Here is a 19,755-nt window from a genome sequence, read left to right on the forward strand (position 1 = left end):
TTTACCCACAATGCAACACCCCCTTCGATAAAGGCCAAGTTGCAGCTGTTTGCACACAACTCAACTGGCACAAGTAGGAATGGCTGTAGGTACAACACTAGGCTTTACATGCGCCTATAGCACCTGCATATGTCCCCAACACCTACTTACTGCCAAACAAGCTTGGGGCAAAACTCATACTACTACAGTCATATATTAAAACAGATACCGGCGCTAACCTTTTTACCATACACATCTAGCAGGATAAAGGTCTTTAACTGAACACTCCAGGGACATCTTTGTCAAGTGATGATGAAGACCCTTGGGACATTACTGCTCATGTAATGTTTGGAATCTCCATTATTGGCCAACAGCAGTATTATTATGTGTGTTGACTTTGACGTTACAGCTGTTTATATTTTGGTTTTGTGGATTACAAAATATTCCTGATTTACTATGGCGCATTAGGTTTTTCTTTATTTCCACTTTTATGTCCCTTCTTATTAGTGATCTGATGGGAAAACCAGCCAGCAGCCCCACAGGGAAGCCCCGTGTAACACACTATAACCGGTTAGAGAAAATCCTCTGGCCAAAAAGTCACATGTTAAATTAGGTGGAAGTGAAATATAATAACAAACACCAGTAGGACACATGTGCATATTCTTACCCACACCTGTGATTTATTTGTAAGGCCGGTTTGTGTATTTCTGTCTCTGGGACTTTAACATGCTCAGAAGAGTCATGAATTATTTCTATTGACACTGTGTGAGTTTATTGTGTCTGTCTGTCTGTCTATCATCTGTCTGCTATACAATATCTTTAGTGTTGTGTACACTGAACTGGAGCAAAAGATGTGCATGATCTTGTCAGCACTGATGTTAATATGATCAGATTCACTTTAGAATAAACTGGAATCTTGGCAAAGGGAGCTAAGAAGATTATTTCCAAAAAATAATGTTGCCAGGTTTTTAGGCAAGATGCACTACCCCTTCCTGATTTCACACATTGGGCTAATGAAAACCACAGTGGGAAACCACCATTACCCTTATTTTACAAGTGGTGGACAAAAAGGAGTGTTAGCCAAGAGGCACAGTCACAAAACTAGTGCTCGTTTATTTTAGACCGGTAACACATGGAGACCAATCAGAAATCAGCTCTGACTGGTCACCTACACAAGAATAAGCACAATTAATAACATTGGGATCAACCATCATTTTTACCGGCCAGGCCGGTAAAATACCGGCCAGGTGGCAACCCTAATTCCATCAGATACATGCAATGGCACACAAAAATAGAAGCTGTGAGTGAGATGTTGCATTGCACTGCAAAAAAAGTCTACCGACTATTGCAATCAAAGAAACGACCCATTCTGTCTGTCAGAGCATTTATACAAGAGGATGTTACATTGTTATGACGCAGCAATCTTATTGGCTGGGCTGGTAAAATACAGACCAACAAACAACCCTAGGGACAGCTGAAAAAATGTAGCGTATTGAGTGAATAAATCATTCCCTTGCCCATATATCATGCAATATAAATGTTCTCTATTGCACTGAAAAGAAAGGGGGGAATGAGCCATGGTACGATCAGATTTATTTGGATAAAGTAGTGAATTTCTTTGACTCTATATTCAGACTTCAACAAAAATACTCGAATAAAAATGCTTTGGCTTTTGTGATCACTTTTGTGATTACCTGTGCAGTTATGGTGCACTCAAGGAAGCTCCAACTTTTACTAAACAATAGCAAGTTGACATATTGCTTTGTTTGTGCTAGGTCAGGTACTGTCTGTGAGAAGCAGTCTGCCATACTCTGACCCACCTCATTCCAGGTGCAGGAACATGGAGCGGATTTCAAAGCCAAAACACAAACGTGTGCGGTTTGGCTCTGAAATTCACTCCATGTGCCTGCACCCCGGCTAATTCAGTGGATCACTTCATGTGCCTGAACCCCGCCTGATTCAGTGGATCACTCTATGTGCCTGCACCCCACCTGATTCAGTGGATCACTTCATGTGCCTGCACCCCGCCTGATTCAGTTGATCACTCTATGTGCCTGCACCCCGCCTGATTCAGTGGATCATTCCATGTGCCTGCACCCTGCCTGATTCAGTGGATCAGAGAAAGAGCCCCATGTGGCTTTAGTCTACTCTTAAGGTGGCCATACACGGGCCGATAAAAGCTGCAGACAGACTGTGTCGGCAGCTTATTGGCCCGTGTATGGGGCCCCCGACGGGCTTCACTGATCGAGATCTGGCCAAAAGTCGGCCAGATCTCGATCGGATGGGACAGAAAATCCCGTCGGATCGCGGCCGCATCTATTCGTTGATGCAGTCCCGCGATCCGACCGCCCGTTTGGGCATCTTTAGGATCCGATCGTTGGGCCCTAGGGCCCATGATCGGATCAGCCGATATTGCCCACCTCAAGGTGGGCATATCGGAGGGAGATCCGCTCGTTTGGCGACATCGCCAAAAGAGCGGATCTCTCCATGTATGGCCACCTGGAGCAGGGTCCCAGTCAGTATCTTTACATATCTTTCCATTGTACAGTGCTTTGGAATATGTTAGCATGTATGCAGTGTTAAAATAATACACTGAACAGCCATATATCAGGTGGCCACCAATGGCTTTTTATAACTTAGGGGGGTTTAATGTTTTAGGTCTGTCTGCGTGGGGTGGGCAAGAAATGGGGTGGGGCTTGGGGGTGGGCTGGACCAGGGGGCCCAGAAAATGTTGACGTACAAGGCCCCGTGATTTCTGAAGGTGGCCCTGTGCACTGAATCCACTATTTTGGATTCGGCCAAACCCCGAATCCTTTGCAAAAGATTTGGCCGAATAACGAACAGAATCTGAATTTGCATATGCAAATTAGGGGATCGGAAGGGGAAAATATTTTTTACTTCATACTTACAAAAAGTCACGTGCTTTCCCTCCCTGCCCCTAATTTGCATATGCAAATTAGGATTTGGATTCGGTTCGGCCGGGCAGAAGAATTCGGTGCATCCCTAATATTAACCAATGTCCCTTTGCTTAGTTTCTCAAAATGCATGCACAGCGAAAAATATTTTAACATGATTAAGCACTGCATATCTTGACAGCGCTATATAAATAAATGATGATGATGATGATGATTAGCTGATTGTCCCATCCACCAAATGACATCATTTCATGCTGAAAATGTTTAAACCTGGGACAATTTTGTCAGAACAATAGCATTGTTCACACACCATCAATATAACATTAAGTGGACAATTATTATTGGATTGTGCGTTTTATATGGCTGACTGCAGATCTGTCCTTCTTTATCCTACTCACAGATCCTATTCAGGTGTGCATGTACCAGTTATTTAAGCTGTGCAGCTCAGCATAAGCTCTGTGGAAAGCAGAGCCATACACACTCATGGCAGATTCCACACGTGAGGTACGTTTACCACATGCAAAGTATAAAAACAACCCACATAAAGCACAAACTTACTGCTAATAGAACTTTACAAGATGTGAGCGCACCCCTTCTGTTTATTTGTAGCCTTTGCCTGCTTGGGACCAGCAGATTAAGGAGGCAGCACCCCAACTGGAACATTTGTTGGGAGTTTTCGGATAGTTTGCATTTAACCCTTGGGAGCATCGAACATTTGATTTTGTCCTTTGGAGTATTTTGACTTTTTTCATTTGTGTGCATTATTTGGTCTTACACACAACTGCCTTTAACTAGGTAGCATCCCTTTCTCTCATCTCAATTTGACTAGAAAGTTTTCATTTGTCAGGCAGCTGGATGGCCCCCTAGCTTGCTAACCAATTTCTGCCTTATACCATTTTGAATATTAAAAGAGATACGCAGCCTTTCCAGCATTCGCTGTACCACAGGGCAAGTCTCCCAGGGAGATGAGAGGCATCCACCCTTCCATTCTATGGAATGACCCGTCTCCTGACAGACCAGTGCAGGGTTTCCAGGTTGGCGGTTTTCCAACCAAATTGGGCTACTAATTTAAAATTTTGAAAGTACAAACTAGCCAAGGTACGAATTTGGGCTACTTTTGGGCATTTGGCTGGTTTGTACTTTGGAAACCAGGCAAAGTTTTTTACTTGCCGTAATGTGCCAAGCCTGTGTCTCCCAATGCATGTTGGGTAATGTAGTTTTTGTTTAACAATTTGCCGAAGTTGAATGTAGGTTTGCCACCTTTTAATAAAATTTCCACCGGCCTGTGGAGGGGGCGGGAACAAAGGGTTGGGTGTGAGGACAAATGGGGCGGAGCCACAACACGTGATTGGATGGGGCGGATTGTGTTGACAAAGGGGGTGGAGCCACATTGTGCAAAGCCGGTGAAAAGGCACGTTTTAACCAGACTGGGGGCAGGCCACGGCCTTTTGTTAGGTGTATTATACAAATTTACCGGCAGCTACATTGCTGGTAAATATGTAATCCTGGCCCCGGCCTCGGCAGGTGTTTTACCGGCTAGACCAGTAAAATAAGGACGTGTGGCAACCCTAGTTGAATGAAAGACTACAATACCCAGCATGCTATGGCACTAAGTGTAGAAGTTGGGAGTTACCAGATTTTGGGCCCTGTACCCCAATCTCCCATTACTCTTAAGAATTCTCACATTTTCCACTGACTTTTCTCAATTTCAAACAATTTGGGGGCAAAAATCTGCTGGCCACCTAAGTGTCCAGATAGAGGTTAACCTGTTTTACCAATATTTATTTATTATGGGCCCCTATACCTCCTGGCCCCTACACCCATCTGTCCCATTTTGCTTCATGGAAAAATATTTGAAAAAGGCATATCTTCCCATATATTTATTCCCACACTATTTTTTTACTCCACTTAGTGTGCTTTTTTTGGGCTACTTTTAAAGTGCCTCTTGTCTAGTTTTGGGATGATTTTGTAGCTGATTTTGTAGCTGACTTTGGCTGAGCCGACCTGAGCAACCCTAGGCCAGTGCCAGACTCCCATTGGCCAATGCGTGAAGAGCCGCTGTGTGCGTCCGTGTGAGGAATGTGCCCGCGCTCTAATCTCTCCCCCTTAAACTGAGAATGTGCAGCCTGGTCCCTCCCAAGACAAAGTAGTGATTCATTTCCCTGTATCCCCCGGCCCGGTACGGGTGTCATTTTACACTCGTTATATAGGCTGAGAGCCGCGGAGCACTTGCTGGCCTCTGTGATCCTTCCGCCCGCTACTACTACTGCCGCCGCCGCTGCTGCCCTGGGTGAGACGCTGCACTGCATGGAGCTGCACTAGATACTACTGCTAGTGGGTGACCTTGTGCCCCTCTCTGCCGCTATCCATTGGGCCGGGGATTTGGGATGATAGGGCTGAAGTCTAGGACCTGTTGCGCTTTCTGTACAATATCCATCATGGACTTAATGGATAAATTAATGGGACTGGTTTTCTTACCAGGGATTCTAAATTTAGCTCTTAGACTACAACTCCCAGCATCCCCTATCATCTCCAACTTAGACTGTTGGAAATCTGCCCCAGAGGAGTTCTATTCTCCGGGGTATCTGCCATATCATTGGCATGATCCACCCTTAGGGAATGTTTCTGCTATAGATACAGTTTTATATTATGTTTGTTTAGTGCATTTGTGTTTCACATGGCTGCTTAGAAACCATTACAGCCTCTGGCCTGTGTCTGAAGTGACTACTGTTTGGCCTAATGCATTTGTATCTGGGTTTAAAGGGGTGAAATCTCTGCTAGTACCAAGAATGCAGGGTTTAAAGTGTTCTGTATGTGGGTGGTCTCTTTCAGCTCTCTCACTTACACCCCTTCTCTTGCCCGCAGTTTGGTGACATGGAGGAATACAAGGTGACTCTGGATGGGCCAGCCCCGTGGGGCTTCCGACTGCAAGGAGGCAAGGATTTTAACATGCCCCTGTCCATCTCTCGGGTAAGTGATTGGCAACGTGGTGTATGGTTGGCAAGCTTCTCAGCTGGAGGAATTGCATCTATTGTATCCATGCAACCCGGCCTACTTCCCTGCAGCCTATTGGACATGAAGGATTAACCTGCCTGATGCTGGAGCCATCATACTTTGTATTAGTTGCCATTTGTGCGGTGCCTGTGTAATCGGCGTAACAATGGGATTAGGTGACTTGTGCCACGCGATCACTGTGGTATTCAGCTGTGTGATATTTTTGCAGACGTTTTTAAACGGTGTTCGTTTGCGTCACGTCAGTTGCATGATCGCTTCAACTCCAAAAAAAAGATTAAAAAAAATCCTATACAAGTAATAAAACTCCCCTCTGCAAACTGTGGCCAGCTCTTTAGAACAGAGACACGCTGCTATTTGGGGAAATTAGTCGCCCAGCGACAAATCGCTTCTTCTTTGGGCGACTAATCTCCCAGAACTGCCTTCCTGCCGGCTAGAATGTAAATCGCCGCGGGATGGCACTCAGAAGGATTTCTTTTTCGAAGTTGCCTCACGAGGAAAACTGAAGCAATCCGAGTGCCATCCCGCCTAGGGTTGCCACCTGGCCGGTATTTTACCGGCCTGGCCGATAAAAATGATGGTTGACCCCAATGTTATTAATATGGAAAAAAGATAAATATATAGGAAGGCCGGTATTTTTTTTTCCAGAAAAGGTGGAAACCCTAATCCCGCCGGTGATTTACATTCTAGCTGGCAGGAAGGCAGTTTGGGGAGATTAGTCGCCCGAAGAAGAAGCGATTTGTCACTGGGTGACTAATCTCATGAAATCGCAGCGCGTGTCTCTGCCCTTATTCACACTTTGGTAAATATGGCCCTTAGTGTGAATAGGGCCATTTAGTTCCTCTTGCAGGAATGTTGACACTTCATTGATACTATGCTACAACTCCCATGGGAATACTGGAAGCTGTAGTTAAAAGCAAAGGAAGTACTACAGCTTACACATACCTATATTGGCTACTACACTTGAAAAATAATACTTTATTTCATTATTTACATGTATTTATAGAGAGCACCAACATATTGCACAGCACAGCATTATTTACTCTGCTTTTTGGCTTATTCTGCCACACTCATAATGGCATGGAGGGTAGTTGGCTGTGTATCTGCAGTGCTCTGACACCAACATTGGAAAAGGGGTTCTAGATCTTATATATAGAAAAAGGAATTGTATCTCTGAGACACTCTATGAATATAATTTCTATTAAAAGCTGTATCTGCTTATCTATTTCTGCTCTGCTGGTTCTGACTACTGCAACAATGTAGGAGAAGCCAGCTGATTTATAGATTCTGCTACATTGTTTTAAGTGTCGGACCCAGAGGACAGAGAGAGTTAAACAAATACAGTTGCAAAAAACTATAAAGCCATTAAAATAAGTTGTTTACTGCACTTTGTAAGGAGTTGAAATTTGAGATTTTTTTTTTCCCATTTTCTCAGAAGCCTGGCATAAAAAATATAGGTACACCTGTATTTGTGAACTGAATGGAAATGAGTTACTAGTGGATGAGTTTAATCTTGTTGTGACTGCAGTGTCTGATCCTTTCAAAGCTGTGAATTAAAGGGGATGTCACTTTTCACCCATTATCACACCCTCCAGTCACTGCCTAGCCATGAGAGATATCTGGTGAATGTCTGGATGCTATTGAACGGGGGAGAGCGGTGTGACTGTGTGCTCTTTGGGCTCTTAGTTACGGGCAGTGTGAGTTCTAACGAGGAGGGGAGCTGGTGTACGTTGTGTACAGGCACATTGTATAGAGTTTCATTAAAAGGCTTGGGGGGCAAAGAAGTGTAGTCTCTTACATTCACTTCACACCCTCCTCCCTGGGTGGGGCGGCTTTTGTTCCTCACAGTGTTGATTTTGCTTATGTGCCGCGCTTCAGACAATCATTTCCCTTCATGTAACACATATTGTTCAGACTTTAGTTTGTATTTGTTTCTTGGGAGGTTCTGCCCAGACAAGAGTACTACTTAGGGTTGATGTTAGGGGCTGGGCGTGAGAATGATGGTAGGAAGTTTTACTCTCTGTATTATTAGGGTTGCCACCTTTTCTGGAAAAAAATACCGGCCTTCCTATATATTTGTTTTTTTCCTATGAATATAACATTGGGATCAACCATCATTTTAACGGCCAGGTGGCAACCCTATGTATAATTAACTTCCTACAGAAAGCTGCCTTTCCATAAACCATACACAGATCATTCTGGGATTGGTAGCCATTTTGCTTTCTATTTTAAAAATATGTTAAGTGTAGGGTTATCTTTATTCTGTCCAAATGCTGGGAGCTATTTTTAAGTTATTGTTATCTTGCCCAGGGTCTGTGGAAATAACAGCTGTTTGTATTAGTGGCACCTAACTGTGACTTCATTGAGAACTAAAGTCTAACTAAAGAAGTAGATAGATAGAAATGTTGTACATTATGTTTTGGGCTTCTGAACCAGCCAAAGGCAACCTCAGCCCTTAAGCAGTAAAGATCAGTGTCTCCAAAGATGCCCCAGTAGCTCTTCATCTTCTTTTCTGCTGATTCACTGCACGTGCTCTGTGCTGCTGCCACTTACTGAGCTTAGGGACTCACTCACAATATACAGTACACATAGAATATATACAATTAATTAATTAATACAGATAATTACTACATGGCAGTGCATAAACCAGTCAAGTAGCATCAGAATGTAATAATCAGCTCTGTAGAATCAGCGATACACACAGATAAACCTAATTTTTTGCTTGTAAATTTGCAACGACCCCTAAGCTTAGGTTCTCAACAGCTGCTCAGTGCTCACTAAGCTTACTAAGCACTTTCCAAGATGGTGACCCCCTGTGACATGTTTGAAGTCCTGGATCATTGCTGCTATTGAGAAATTGAAAATTTAGGCTGGTGCAATAAGTTCACTATATAAAATAAGGCATTTTTAGCCACATTCCTTTTTAGGTTTTAGTTCTCCTTTAACTGCTGACCCTGCAACATTAGATCAGGTATGGCAGTTTTTTTGCTTGGTGTGCAAACTAGGTTTATTATATGAACCAGTGTGGATGGCAGCATTATTTATTCTAGAACAACAGAATATTCCCTGCATCTGGTGAAAAATGGAGTGCAGGTACTCCATTTTACCCTACAGTTTCTACCTGCTCCTAACTCAGAAGATCCCCTACAAGTTAATAACATAGCAACACATTTTATTAGCTAGTCAGACCTGTTTTGTTTAGTTCAGAGGCAAAAAACAGAGAATTGTTATGACAGAAAGCTGGGGTCATTTATTGTTGAGCACACAACCATGTAAAATTCTCTGGGGCCGTTAATCTAATGAGTCTGGCTCATTAGATTAGCCACCTTCATAATCCTCCTAGAACACAGTTGTGAGATATTGGCCGGCACTTGGTGCATAGACACTTTTTCAGTAAATAACAGAAGAGGATGGGGAAACAAGATGGACCATGTAATAGTGAAGGACATCAAGATGTTACTGAAAGGCATGAAAGAAAGTAAGCCTGTATTAAAGGATACATGTAGTCCTGAAATGCATACAGAATCACCTCTGGCATCAGCATACCGCTTTAGTTTTTTACTATAAGTGAGGCGCAAGGTGCAATACTGCATGGAAAGGATGTACAAGGGAGCCTTTCCCCAACATTTGACTAGGTGATAAATGCAGGGCTTCCTCTCAATTTTGTGCTAATAAAATTACATAAAATTAAAGGGTGTGACTGCTAAAACATCAGCACTCTATTCAAAGGTAAATCCTTTATATATTGGCAGAAGGGGCAGCAGGAGAATACTTATTTTGATTAGCTCCACTTTTTGCCTGCTCCCAATCTGGATGTTATATTAAGCCTGGAAATACTACAACCCAGGATAGAATGTTTAAATAGACACAGGCAGTTATGTGCAGCTGTGTGTGTCTTTCTTGTTTCCTTGAGCAATTGGACTGGCTGCGGGCAGGAGACAAGCAGAGCCTAGCCATTCTCTTTTCAGGTTTATTTAGCTACATTATAGGTTCCCAACCCGTGGGAGTGACCCAAGCCAATTAATAGGGGGCCCACCATTAAGATCAATTAGCGACCGATATTGGATTTATATGGATACTTGAAAACTATACAGGGGTATTGAAATAATGTGGAGGAACTTGCGCCAGATGTAGTTTTCCAACCATGTATACGTTTTTAGGACTACCAAACGGGCCATGGGATGAGGTTACCTAATAATCCTTCAGATTTAAAGGTCAGATTAGACTGTAAAGGGTCCATGTGTATACAGCTTTAGTTACCTTAGTCCCACGATAATGTTACCAGATCGCCTGTAAAACATTGGTCAAATGCAGATGGCAGTGCCGCACTAGAGGCCACCCCTTTAGACTAAAACTTTCATTTGAAGCAGAATAGCTGGTTCTACACAGTGAGGTTGTGGAATGCACTGCCTTAACACTTTTATAAAATAGTTTTGGAATTAGTGTTTACTGCCCGGGAAGGGCTGTGGCACATCTAGCTGATTGAGCATCACGTTGGGCAAGTTGCATTGTGTGTCGTGGGCCTAAAAGGGTGTTAAAATAAAATTTTAGTATGTATGTTAAGACTTTATTAAGAAATAACTTACTGAAACTCCACTTCCTCTCCCCTTCAGAAAAGGCAAGTTTCGGTAAGTTATTTCTTAATAAAGACTTTGTGATTTTAAAGTTTAATTTAAAACACATTTTTTTAACATTTTTTTTGATGTTACTGGTCCTTTTAATTTCTTTGATTTACTGTTTTGTCCTATGGCTCTCCAGTTTGGTTTTTAAATTATTTGTGGGTAGGGTCCCACTCAAGCTGGCCATAGATGCAAAGATCCGATCGTACGAATCATCGTACGATCGGACTTTCCCATCTCCCGACCCGCCACTAACCATTCAGATCAAAGTCTTACCAGTCAGATTAGTTAAAGAACAGATCAGCAATGTTCTGCCCCTGACAGCAATCGTACGATATCTATGTCCAACCAAAGCTAGTGACAGTCTCCCACTGAAAATTGTACGATCGGCAATACACGCAGAGATATTATCGGCAGCCGACACATATTTTCTAACCTGTCCGATTGACCAAACGATCGATCTCCGCCGGATGAAAAATGTCGGGACTCTCCACACACGGTTCGAAAATTGTACGAATCCTCGATTCGTACGATCAGATCTTTGCGTCTATGGCCAGCTTTACCCTTGCAACCAGGCAGGGGTTTGTATTGCAGACTGGTTGAAATATAGGAAAAGGCAAATAAGGCAGGGCCTGCACAGAAAGAAAAGAATAGAAAGATAAGGTATAATAACAATAAGCTACAGTTGCAGACGGTTGCTGGGTGTCACTGACAACATTTACAATATTTTTAAAGTTAATACCGAGATGAAATTCCCCTTAGTTGTGATATGGTTTTGAAAATAGCTTTGTCTTACGGTTGTTACCTGTTAAATGTTTTTTAATCATGTGAATAATTTATGATCTCTCAGACACAATAACACCCTCTCATGCAATGGTTTGATTTGGGTGACAAAGGAAAATTCCTCATTTACCCGTTTTTCTAGGTACTGTATTTCAATTCTAAAATCCTTGTAATTTGCCTTCTTTAAGAACAAACTTTAAGCCAATGAACTAAAACTTTGCCAAGTATCAAAGTAACCAGCTACTTAATTGAAACTGTGAACAAATGTGTATGGGATCTTTTATCCAAAGACCTAATATATATAAAGGGCTGAAATACAGAATAGTGTACTACTAAGCTAGAATAAATCGATCTTGATGGCAAAACAATCCTTTTGGCTGTATTTAATGTATGGTTTTAGTATGCTTAAAGGGACAGTAACATTAAAAAATGAAAGTTTATTAAAGTAATGACAATATTATGTAGTGTTGCCTTGCACTGGTACAACTGATCTGTTTTCTTCAGAAACACTACTATAGTTCATATAAACAAGCTGCTGTGTAGTAATAGCAATTGAAAAAAAAAAAGGCTTATCTGCTGTTACCTGAGTTGGTTTTTTTCTCTTTGAATCGCTGCCCCCATTGCAACACAGCAGCTTATTTATATAAACTATAGTAGTGTTTCTGGAGCGAACACAGCAGTTTTACCAGTGCAGGGCAACACTGCATTGTATTTTTATTACTTTAAAACTATTTCATATTTTTATGTTACTGATCCTTTAAGGTATAGAGATCTGAATTGAGGAAGAAATCCTTATCCAGAAAACCCCCGATCCCAAACATTCCAGATTATGAATCCCATACATGTTTCTTTTCACCAATACAAATACCGTTTTTCCTGTTGGGGAAATATTCTGTGTTTACACAGAAAAAATGTCTTTGTTGGGTCTCTGATGTCCCCCTAAATAATGTGAATTTGTCCTACAATTAGGAAAGCAATTATGCACCAGCTGCCTGTAAAACAATGAAAGCAAAGATTTAATTGGATGTCATGTTTACTGCCTACTTGCGTATTTGCCCAGTATTGGTAAAGCCCTGCTTGTGTTTTGTTGCTATCTAAGCCGCCTTAGAAATACCTACACTACGCAGTATCACATTAGCATTATGTTCTATTTTTTTGTTATTTCTTTAGTTTATCTAATTTATGTACCTTGCAAGGACCAAACATAGTGTGGTGGCCATGTTGTGATACTAAGCAAAGTGCCACAGCTCTTCATCATTGTATGTGACTGAATATGGCCACCTGCTGAGGGTGTTTTTTTTGTTCTATTAGCCCGCACCTCCGGTAGGGGAAAAATGTGTTTATGATTAGTGCCCTTTAAGAATTGAATGGAGACAGCCTAAAGTTGGTCATAGACGCACCAATAATATAGTATCGTACAATATTCGGTGTGTATGGCGGGAGACAAGATAAGATTACAGTTTGTTTGGCCAAACCATTGCTTGCCAATTGTGGATGAAATTATGTGATTTTGCTGAAATATTACAAAAATGGCCAATGCGCAGGAAATGTGTTTTCTTTACACAGACCACTGTTGTGTAAAGGAATACAATCTTGTAATTTGCTTTGTCCTATTAAAACCTATGAGATACTTTGAAATTCAGATACAATAGTTTCATTAGAGCAATGGTACACACAGAGATTGTCGGCCATGCAGGAGAGAGGGCCTTTTCTCACCCCATGTTACATTTTTTACATGTATGCTTATGTACATGGATGGTTGTGCCAAAGGACTTGTGCATGCTGTGAAATACCTGGTTATTACTGTAAAGCCAGGTGTGCTTTATTCCCCCCCCCACTTAATTTTATACCCCTGTGGGAGTATACACTAATCCAGTCGTTGATAGCATTTTGGTTTTCCCCATTCATGGTGTCTTCGACCCCCGACAGCTGCATCCGCATTGTACACTTCACTGTCGAGGAATGTTTTTACCACTTTAAAAATAAGTTCCCCCTGTCTGTGCTGTAGGACTGCAACCACTGAGCCGTAGTACACCACTGTTATCCACCTTTGGCTTCTGTGGAGTGCTAAGAGTTTTAACTCTGGATATAACTGATGTGAGAAGTTATTTCCATTTTGCTTCTACCTCCCATCTTGTGAATTGACATTAAAGAGATACTGACATCAGAAATTATGCCTTTTTTACATCTATTATAAAATTTACTTTGCATGCTACTCATAATTTTGCCATTAAGTATTTGCCCAATGCTTTTACATTACCTATCTGACTCCCTGTGTTAGTCTATGAGGGGGCTGCCATATTTGTGCAGCAGGAGCATTAGAAACTTTAACTGACTGGCTGAGATGGGACAGTCAGGTTGGCAACACAGTCAACTAACAATTACTTACAAAAACAAACCTCTCAGCATGACCTATAGGTAACTTTTAATGTACATCATATTTTAAAAAGTTTTTAGTGTCCGTATCACTTTAAGGGGGTTATCAGAATCCAAAAATATTGCGTTCTTTTCTGAAATCTACTTCAACCAAATCCGCATGGGTTATTTCCCCTTATTTATCAATATATTTTCCCGAAAAATTCCAGTGCAGGAAAAAACTTGTGAAGATTGTACAAAAATTTGAATCGTACGAAAATTCAAAACGTACTCCTTTTTCAGATTTTTGTCTGAAAACCACTAAATGTTCGGATTGATGCACGAAACCCAGTGCAGATCAGGATATTTTCAGGGGGATTCAGATTTAATAGTGAAAAAAACTAGAATTTTTGGCATTTGGGGCCCTCATAAATAACCCCTAATTGTCTATAAGATGGAAAAGCTTTCAGAACCTGATATGTTTCTTTAAGTGTAGAAAAGCTCAACATTAGTCATGCTGAGTCCATTAGCTTGTAAATATTGCATATTTAATGTGTAGAAAGCAGCCGTTTTCATGCTAGTCATTTACTTTAAGTGAAAACATGCACTCTTTTTGTTTGTATGGCTGCAGAAGTTTTCCTTTAAAGGAAAAAGTATGCTATAGGCTTAATTACCCTTAAAGTATATACATTTGCCTGCATGCCTATTTACATTCTTGAATACTTAATCATATAGAATGCCTGTGCTCCTTATTTTCATTTATAATATGCATGCAATCCTCTCTTTATTACTGATGTATGTTTATTAAATATACACCATCTAGCTATATTTATAAGGCTTATGTCATGCACATTGTTTTTTCCACAACTTCAGAAAATACTGATATGGCCCGCTAGCTCCCCTTGTGGCAAGCAACTGTCAATGCCAGATGGAGCGGATTTTGGGCACAAATTGCTCGCAGTAGAGAAATGTGTGACATTAAGAGAACAGTGGTGCGAGATCCTGGCTGAAAGATTTCTTTTCACTGCAGAATTTGAGATATCCTAGTGCCTTTACACCTGCCTGTGTTCTTTCATTTTTGACTCCTCTGAATCCTGTATCCGGATGCCCTCTAGCTGCTGCCCTCTGGTATATTTATTTGCTGTTTCATATATATTACTAGCCAACAGATTTCCTTATCAACCATATGCCAAATTCAACTATGGTGTCATAAAGACTAAGGCACTCTCCTGACAACTGATTTCAATATTCTACAGAAAATCTGACACACCAAAAGGCAGCCACTGGAATTTGCAAAGCAAAACTCTGCCTCCGTCTTTTCCATAACCCGGTTGATAGCTGTGTCTGCCCATAGATCTGGTTGAAATTGAATGGAATATGTACAAGTTGCACCTTACAGGCTTTAATTAGTAAGCAATAGAGTTAAAAACACTTTACTAAAAATCTGACATTTTCAAACATGAACCCGTAGAAACTGCCAGCCCAACTCCTGCACATGGCCAATTTATGGGGTCAAACCTAACTGCCTGCCTGCCTGATATATTACAGGTTAACTATTGGGCATGTGTAAAGTTCCTGTTAGATGAGGACTACATGGGCACAGGCCTTTAACACTGGAACTTGTAGCACTATCTATTTGTGGCTAATGTCTACACATCCTGACAACATTACACATCTCTTAGAAACTATGTAGCTCTGCACCCACTCACGATTATCCTTAAATAATACACCTTAGAAACTGAATGTAATCTATATATATCATCAAATTATTATATTCCTTATTTGGTCTCATTGCAAAGCGGTTTTGAGCCCATAGTTCAAAGGAGAAAAAAAAAACAGAAAAAACCTGGCAAGATACCTTGCACGCTTGTTCAAAGGAAATGAAATAAGTGCATATTTATAGTGTATCTTTTCCCCTCTACGGCTTTGCAGGAGAACTAGGCAAGGAGTTAATTTATGATGTGTTGGAAAAATGTATTGGCTCAGACAGAACTAAAAGATTGAAATGGTGACAGCGACACCTTGTGACCCAAATCTTGAATTTTTCTAGAAAAGCATTTGTTATTTATAGTGTTCTGCAGCAGAGCCACTAGTGTGCCCTCATTTTTTTTTTTTTTTTTTTTTTTGGCTGCGTGCCCAAAAATGTATTATTTTATTTCTTTATAAAGTGGCTTCATATAATAGTCAGTGCTTTACACAGCTTTTTCAGCTTTAGCCATAACAAGCGTAGACATGAGCCCTCATCAGTCAATTTTAGCCTAAGTCTCTGGGGGTTGTTCAAGTCTTAGAACACGGAGAAAATCCAGGCCCTTTCAGCTTTACAACTTTTTTATTCTGATAAGTAATTTTTTATGAAGGTCAAATTAAATAATTGTTCTGCTGTGGATATTAATCACAAATCCACAATTGTTGAGACCTTAGATTTGCGGTCTTCACATGATATGGAGCCTTAGGAGTACTACAAAAAATGTAAACATTAAACAAATGTGTGTGTATATAAATAATATAAAATATTTAAATATTACAAATTTTTTTTAAAATTATTTCCTTTTTCTCTGTAATAATAAAACAGTACCTTGTACCAAACTAAGATATAATTAATCTTTATTGGAAGCCAAACCAGCCTATTCCGGCTTATTTAGGGGGTTATTTATTATTTTTTTTTTTTACTATGAAATTTATTATACCCTGAGGCTGCAATAAGTCAGAATCTGAAAATACTCCATCTTCAACATGTCGAGGTCCTGTAGAAGTCAATGGCAGAGGTCCTATTGGCAGTTTAAAGATATTATTGTCTGTGTTGGGTTTAGTATGATCTGAACATTTCGGGCTTTTCTGCAGATTTCATGAAAAATTCTGACTTTTCATGCAACAATCCGAAAAAGTTTTTGTCGATCCAATTTTGCTGTGGTTTTTTTTAATGATAAATAAGGGTAAATCGTGGATTCTAGTTTGGTCTGATTATTTAAGGTATGCAGATCCAAATTACGGAAAAATCCATTATCCGGAAAGACCCAGGTCCCGAGCTTTCTGGATAACAGGTCCCATATATATAAAATATAATAGCTTGCATCCCACGGTTAAATTTCTTTAAAAAGGGTTGTTTGGCCAGAGTCCCACAGATTGCTGTTTTTAAGCAGCGCTATTTTGAGATATGCTATTCTAGTGCTCGGCAGACAAGGCCACATTCCTATGAATAGGCATCTGTTGCCAGGAAACCTTTTAATTAATTAATGTAGCTGCCTCCGACTGGCCTCTAAAGTAGGAAACTCTTGTTTTTAGGCCCGCATTGGCTGATCTGACTTCCGTCACTGCTTATTAGAAATTGGGCAGTAGTCACTAGTTCTCCAGGGTTGATTATAAGTGTGTAGCAGAGCATAAGGGTAAGGCCACACTGGGCGTTTTGGGGAGATTTGGTCGCCTGGCGAATAATTGCCTCGTCTTTGTGGCTACCAATCTCCCCAAACGCCTTCCCTCACTCTGCGCTGGCTAAAATGAAAAAACGCTGACGCCAATCACGCGCTGCAGTTTGTTTTCCGACGTTTCCTCACGAGGAAACTTCAGACGACTTCGGTAAACTAATTGCGGGGTGTGATTAGCGCCGGCGTTTTTTCATTTTAGCTGGCGCAGAGTGAGGGAAGGCGTTTGGGGAGATTGGTCGCCGGAAAGACGCTAGGCGCTCGAATCTCCCCAAAACGACAAGTGTGGCCTTACCCTTAAAGGTGAAAAGAGCTATAAAAAGCTTTTAAAATGGACTGCAATTCTAAGCGTTTGGTTTGTTTTCCTATCAAAGCAAATCAGCAGAGGTAAAGCAACAATGGCAATAAATCTTAAAGGGATACTGTCATGGGGATATAATTTTTTTTTCAAAATGAATCAGTTAATAGTGCTGCTCCAGCAGAATTCTGCACTGAAATCCATTTTTCAAAAGAGCAAACATATTTTTTTTATATTCAATTTTGAAATCTGATATGGGGCTAGGCATATTGTAAATTTCCCAGCTGCCCCAAGTCATGTGACTTGTGCTCTGATAAACGTCAATCACTCTTTACTGCTGTACTGCAAGTTGGAGTGATATCACCCCCCTCCCTTTCCCCCCCAGCAGCCAAACAAAAGAACAATGGGAAGGTAACCAGATAACAGCTCCCTAACACAAGATAACAGCTGCCTGGTAGATCTAAGAACAACACTCAGTAGTAAAAACCCATGTCCCACTGGGACACATTCAGTTACATTGAGAAGGAAAAACAGCAGCCTGCCAGAAAGCATTTCTCTCCTAAAGTGCAGGCACAAGTCACATGACCAGGGGCAGCTGGGAAATTGACAAAATGTCTAGCCCCATGTCAGATTTCAAAATTGAATATAAAAAAAAAATGTTTGCTCTTTTGAGAAATGGATTTCAGTGCAGAATTCTGCTGGAGTAGCACTATTAACTGATGCGTTTTGAAAAAAATTTTTTTTCCGATGACAGGATCCCTTTAAAGAAAACCAAGTCGTGTTGAGTCATGTTTATGTCTCCATGCTAATATCAATGTAATGTTGTCAGATAGGGTCAGGTTGTATTGACCTCTATTACAAGCTAAACAATTAACAATATTAAACAATTTAGATGAGCGAAACCCCCAAAAAGTCACATCAGTTTTCAATAAAAGAAGCAACAAACTTCATTATTTATTTATAACACACAAAAGCCATGAATATCCTGTAAATTATATCCTTTTAAACGGATCTTAGTGATGTCATCAGTTGTAAACGGAGCTCAGTGATGTCATTTGTGTCACATGACTCACTAAAACGTGTGTATTAGAATAAATAAAGTATTAGGATATTAGAAGTTACCTCAGAGTTCCATGACCTGCATAAACGCACTCGTCCTTCGGCCTCGTGTTTTTATATGGTCATGGAACTCCTCGTGACTTTTAATATTCTTATATTTTACAGGGGTACTTTATTCACTATATATAGTAACTGCGAGGTACATGGTCTACCAATTACGTAACAAACAAGGGCTGCAGAATAAAACACTATGAATAAAGGACATTTTAGAAATGCTAAATTTGATGTTCTCATAAAAATAGGGAATGGCTATAAAATAGGCCAAATGTCTAGCAGTATGAGGGCCCACTGACACCTTGGCCCACCGGGACTTTTCCTGGTATCCCGGTGGGCCAGTCCAACACTGATCCGGCTGATTTCTTATCTGTTAAAAAGAAAGAAACGCAAAAAAGGATATTTGACAACGTACTAATTCACAAATAACAGGACAGTTTGAACTCCTCATTAAGCCCCTTAGGATTTTTTGTTTGTAGTAACCAAATCCAGAAACACTCCCTCTGGAGTAACCGGCTTTTTAGGTCTTGACCCTGGCATGTTTCCACTTTTTCCAATACTTGCCAACGTAATTGGGCCACCCGGTGCCCTTGTGTGTAAAAATGCCTGGCTAATAAGGTTTCTTTTTTACTTTTATCTTTACCTTTATTGCCCAAAGGAACCGCTGCTGGTATTGGTGGTTTATAATTTCGAATTGTGGACTTATGCTCATTAAATCTAACTTTGATGGATCTCGTTGTTTGTCCAATAACAGGTTGTGTTATATTTTTTTAAAAAAAAATGTTTCAAGGCAATGGCCCTTTTATAACACTTAAAGGGATACTGTCATGGGAAAAAAAAATTTTTTCAAAATGTATCAGTTAATAGTGCTGCTCCAGCAGAATTCTGCACTGAAATCCATTTCTCAAAAGAGCAAACAAATTTTTTTATATTCAATTTTGAAATCTGACAAGGGTCTAGACATTTTGTCAATTTCCCAGCTGCCCCATGTCATGTGACTTGTGCCTTCACTTTAGGAGAGAAATGCTTTCTGGCAGGCTGCTGTTTTTCCTTCTCAATGTAACTGAATGTGTCTCAGTGGGACATGGGTTTTTGCTATTGAGTGTTGTTTTTAGATCTACCAGGCAGCTGTTATCTTGTGTTAGGGAGCTGTTATCTGGTTACCTTCCATTGTTCTTTTGTTTGGCTGCTGGGGGGGAATAGGGAGGGGGGGTGATATCACTCCAACTTGCAGTACAGCAGTAAAGAGTGATTGAAGTTTA

General features: G+C 40.7%; 1 protein-coding gene across 1 annotated transcript in view; it reads left to right on the forward strand.

Moving 5' to 3' along the window:
- The first annotated feature begins 5,183 nt into the window (after positions 1-5,183).
- Positions 5,184-19,755, forward strand: part of pdlim7.S (PDZ and LIM domain 7 S homeolog) — a 44,219-nt gene continuing 29,647 nt past the window's right edge. Inside the window, 2 exon segments of the mRNA NM_001087265.1 lie at positions 5,184-5,228; positions 5,760-5,864. Coding sequence (NP_001080734.1) covers positions 5,769-5,864 — 96 coding nt within the window. The 5' untranslated portion in view covers positions 5,184-5,228; positions 5,760-5,768.

The sequence above is a fragment of the Xenopus laevis genome, chromosome 3S (genome assembly GCF_017654675.1).
Source record: "Xenopus laevis strain J_2021 chromosome 3S, Xenopus_laevis_v10.1, whole genome shotgun sequence".
NCBI classification, from domain to species: domain Eukaryota; kingdom Metazoa; phylum Chordata; class Amphibia; order Anura; family Pipidae; genus Xenopus; species Xenopus laevis.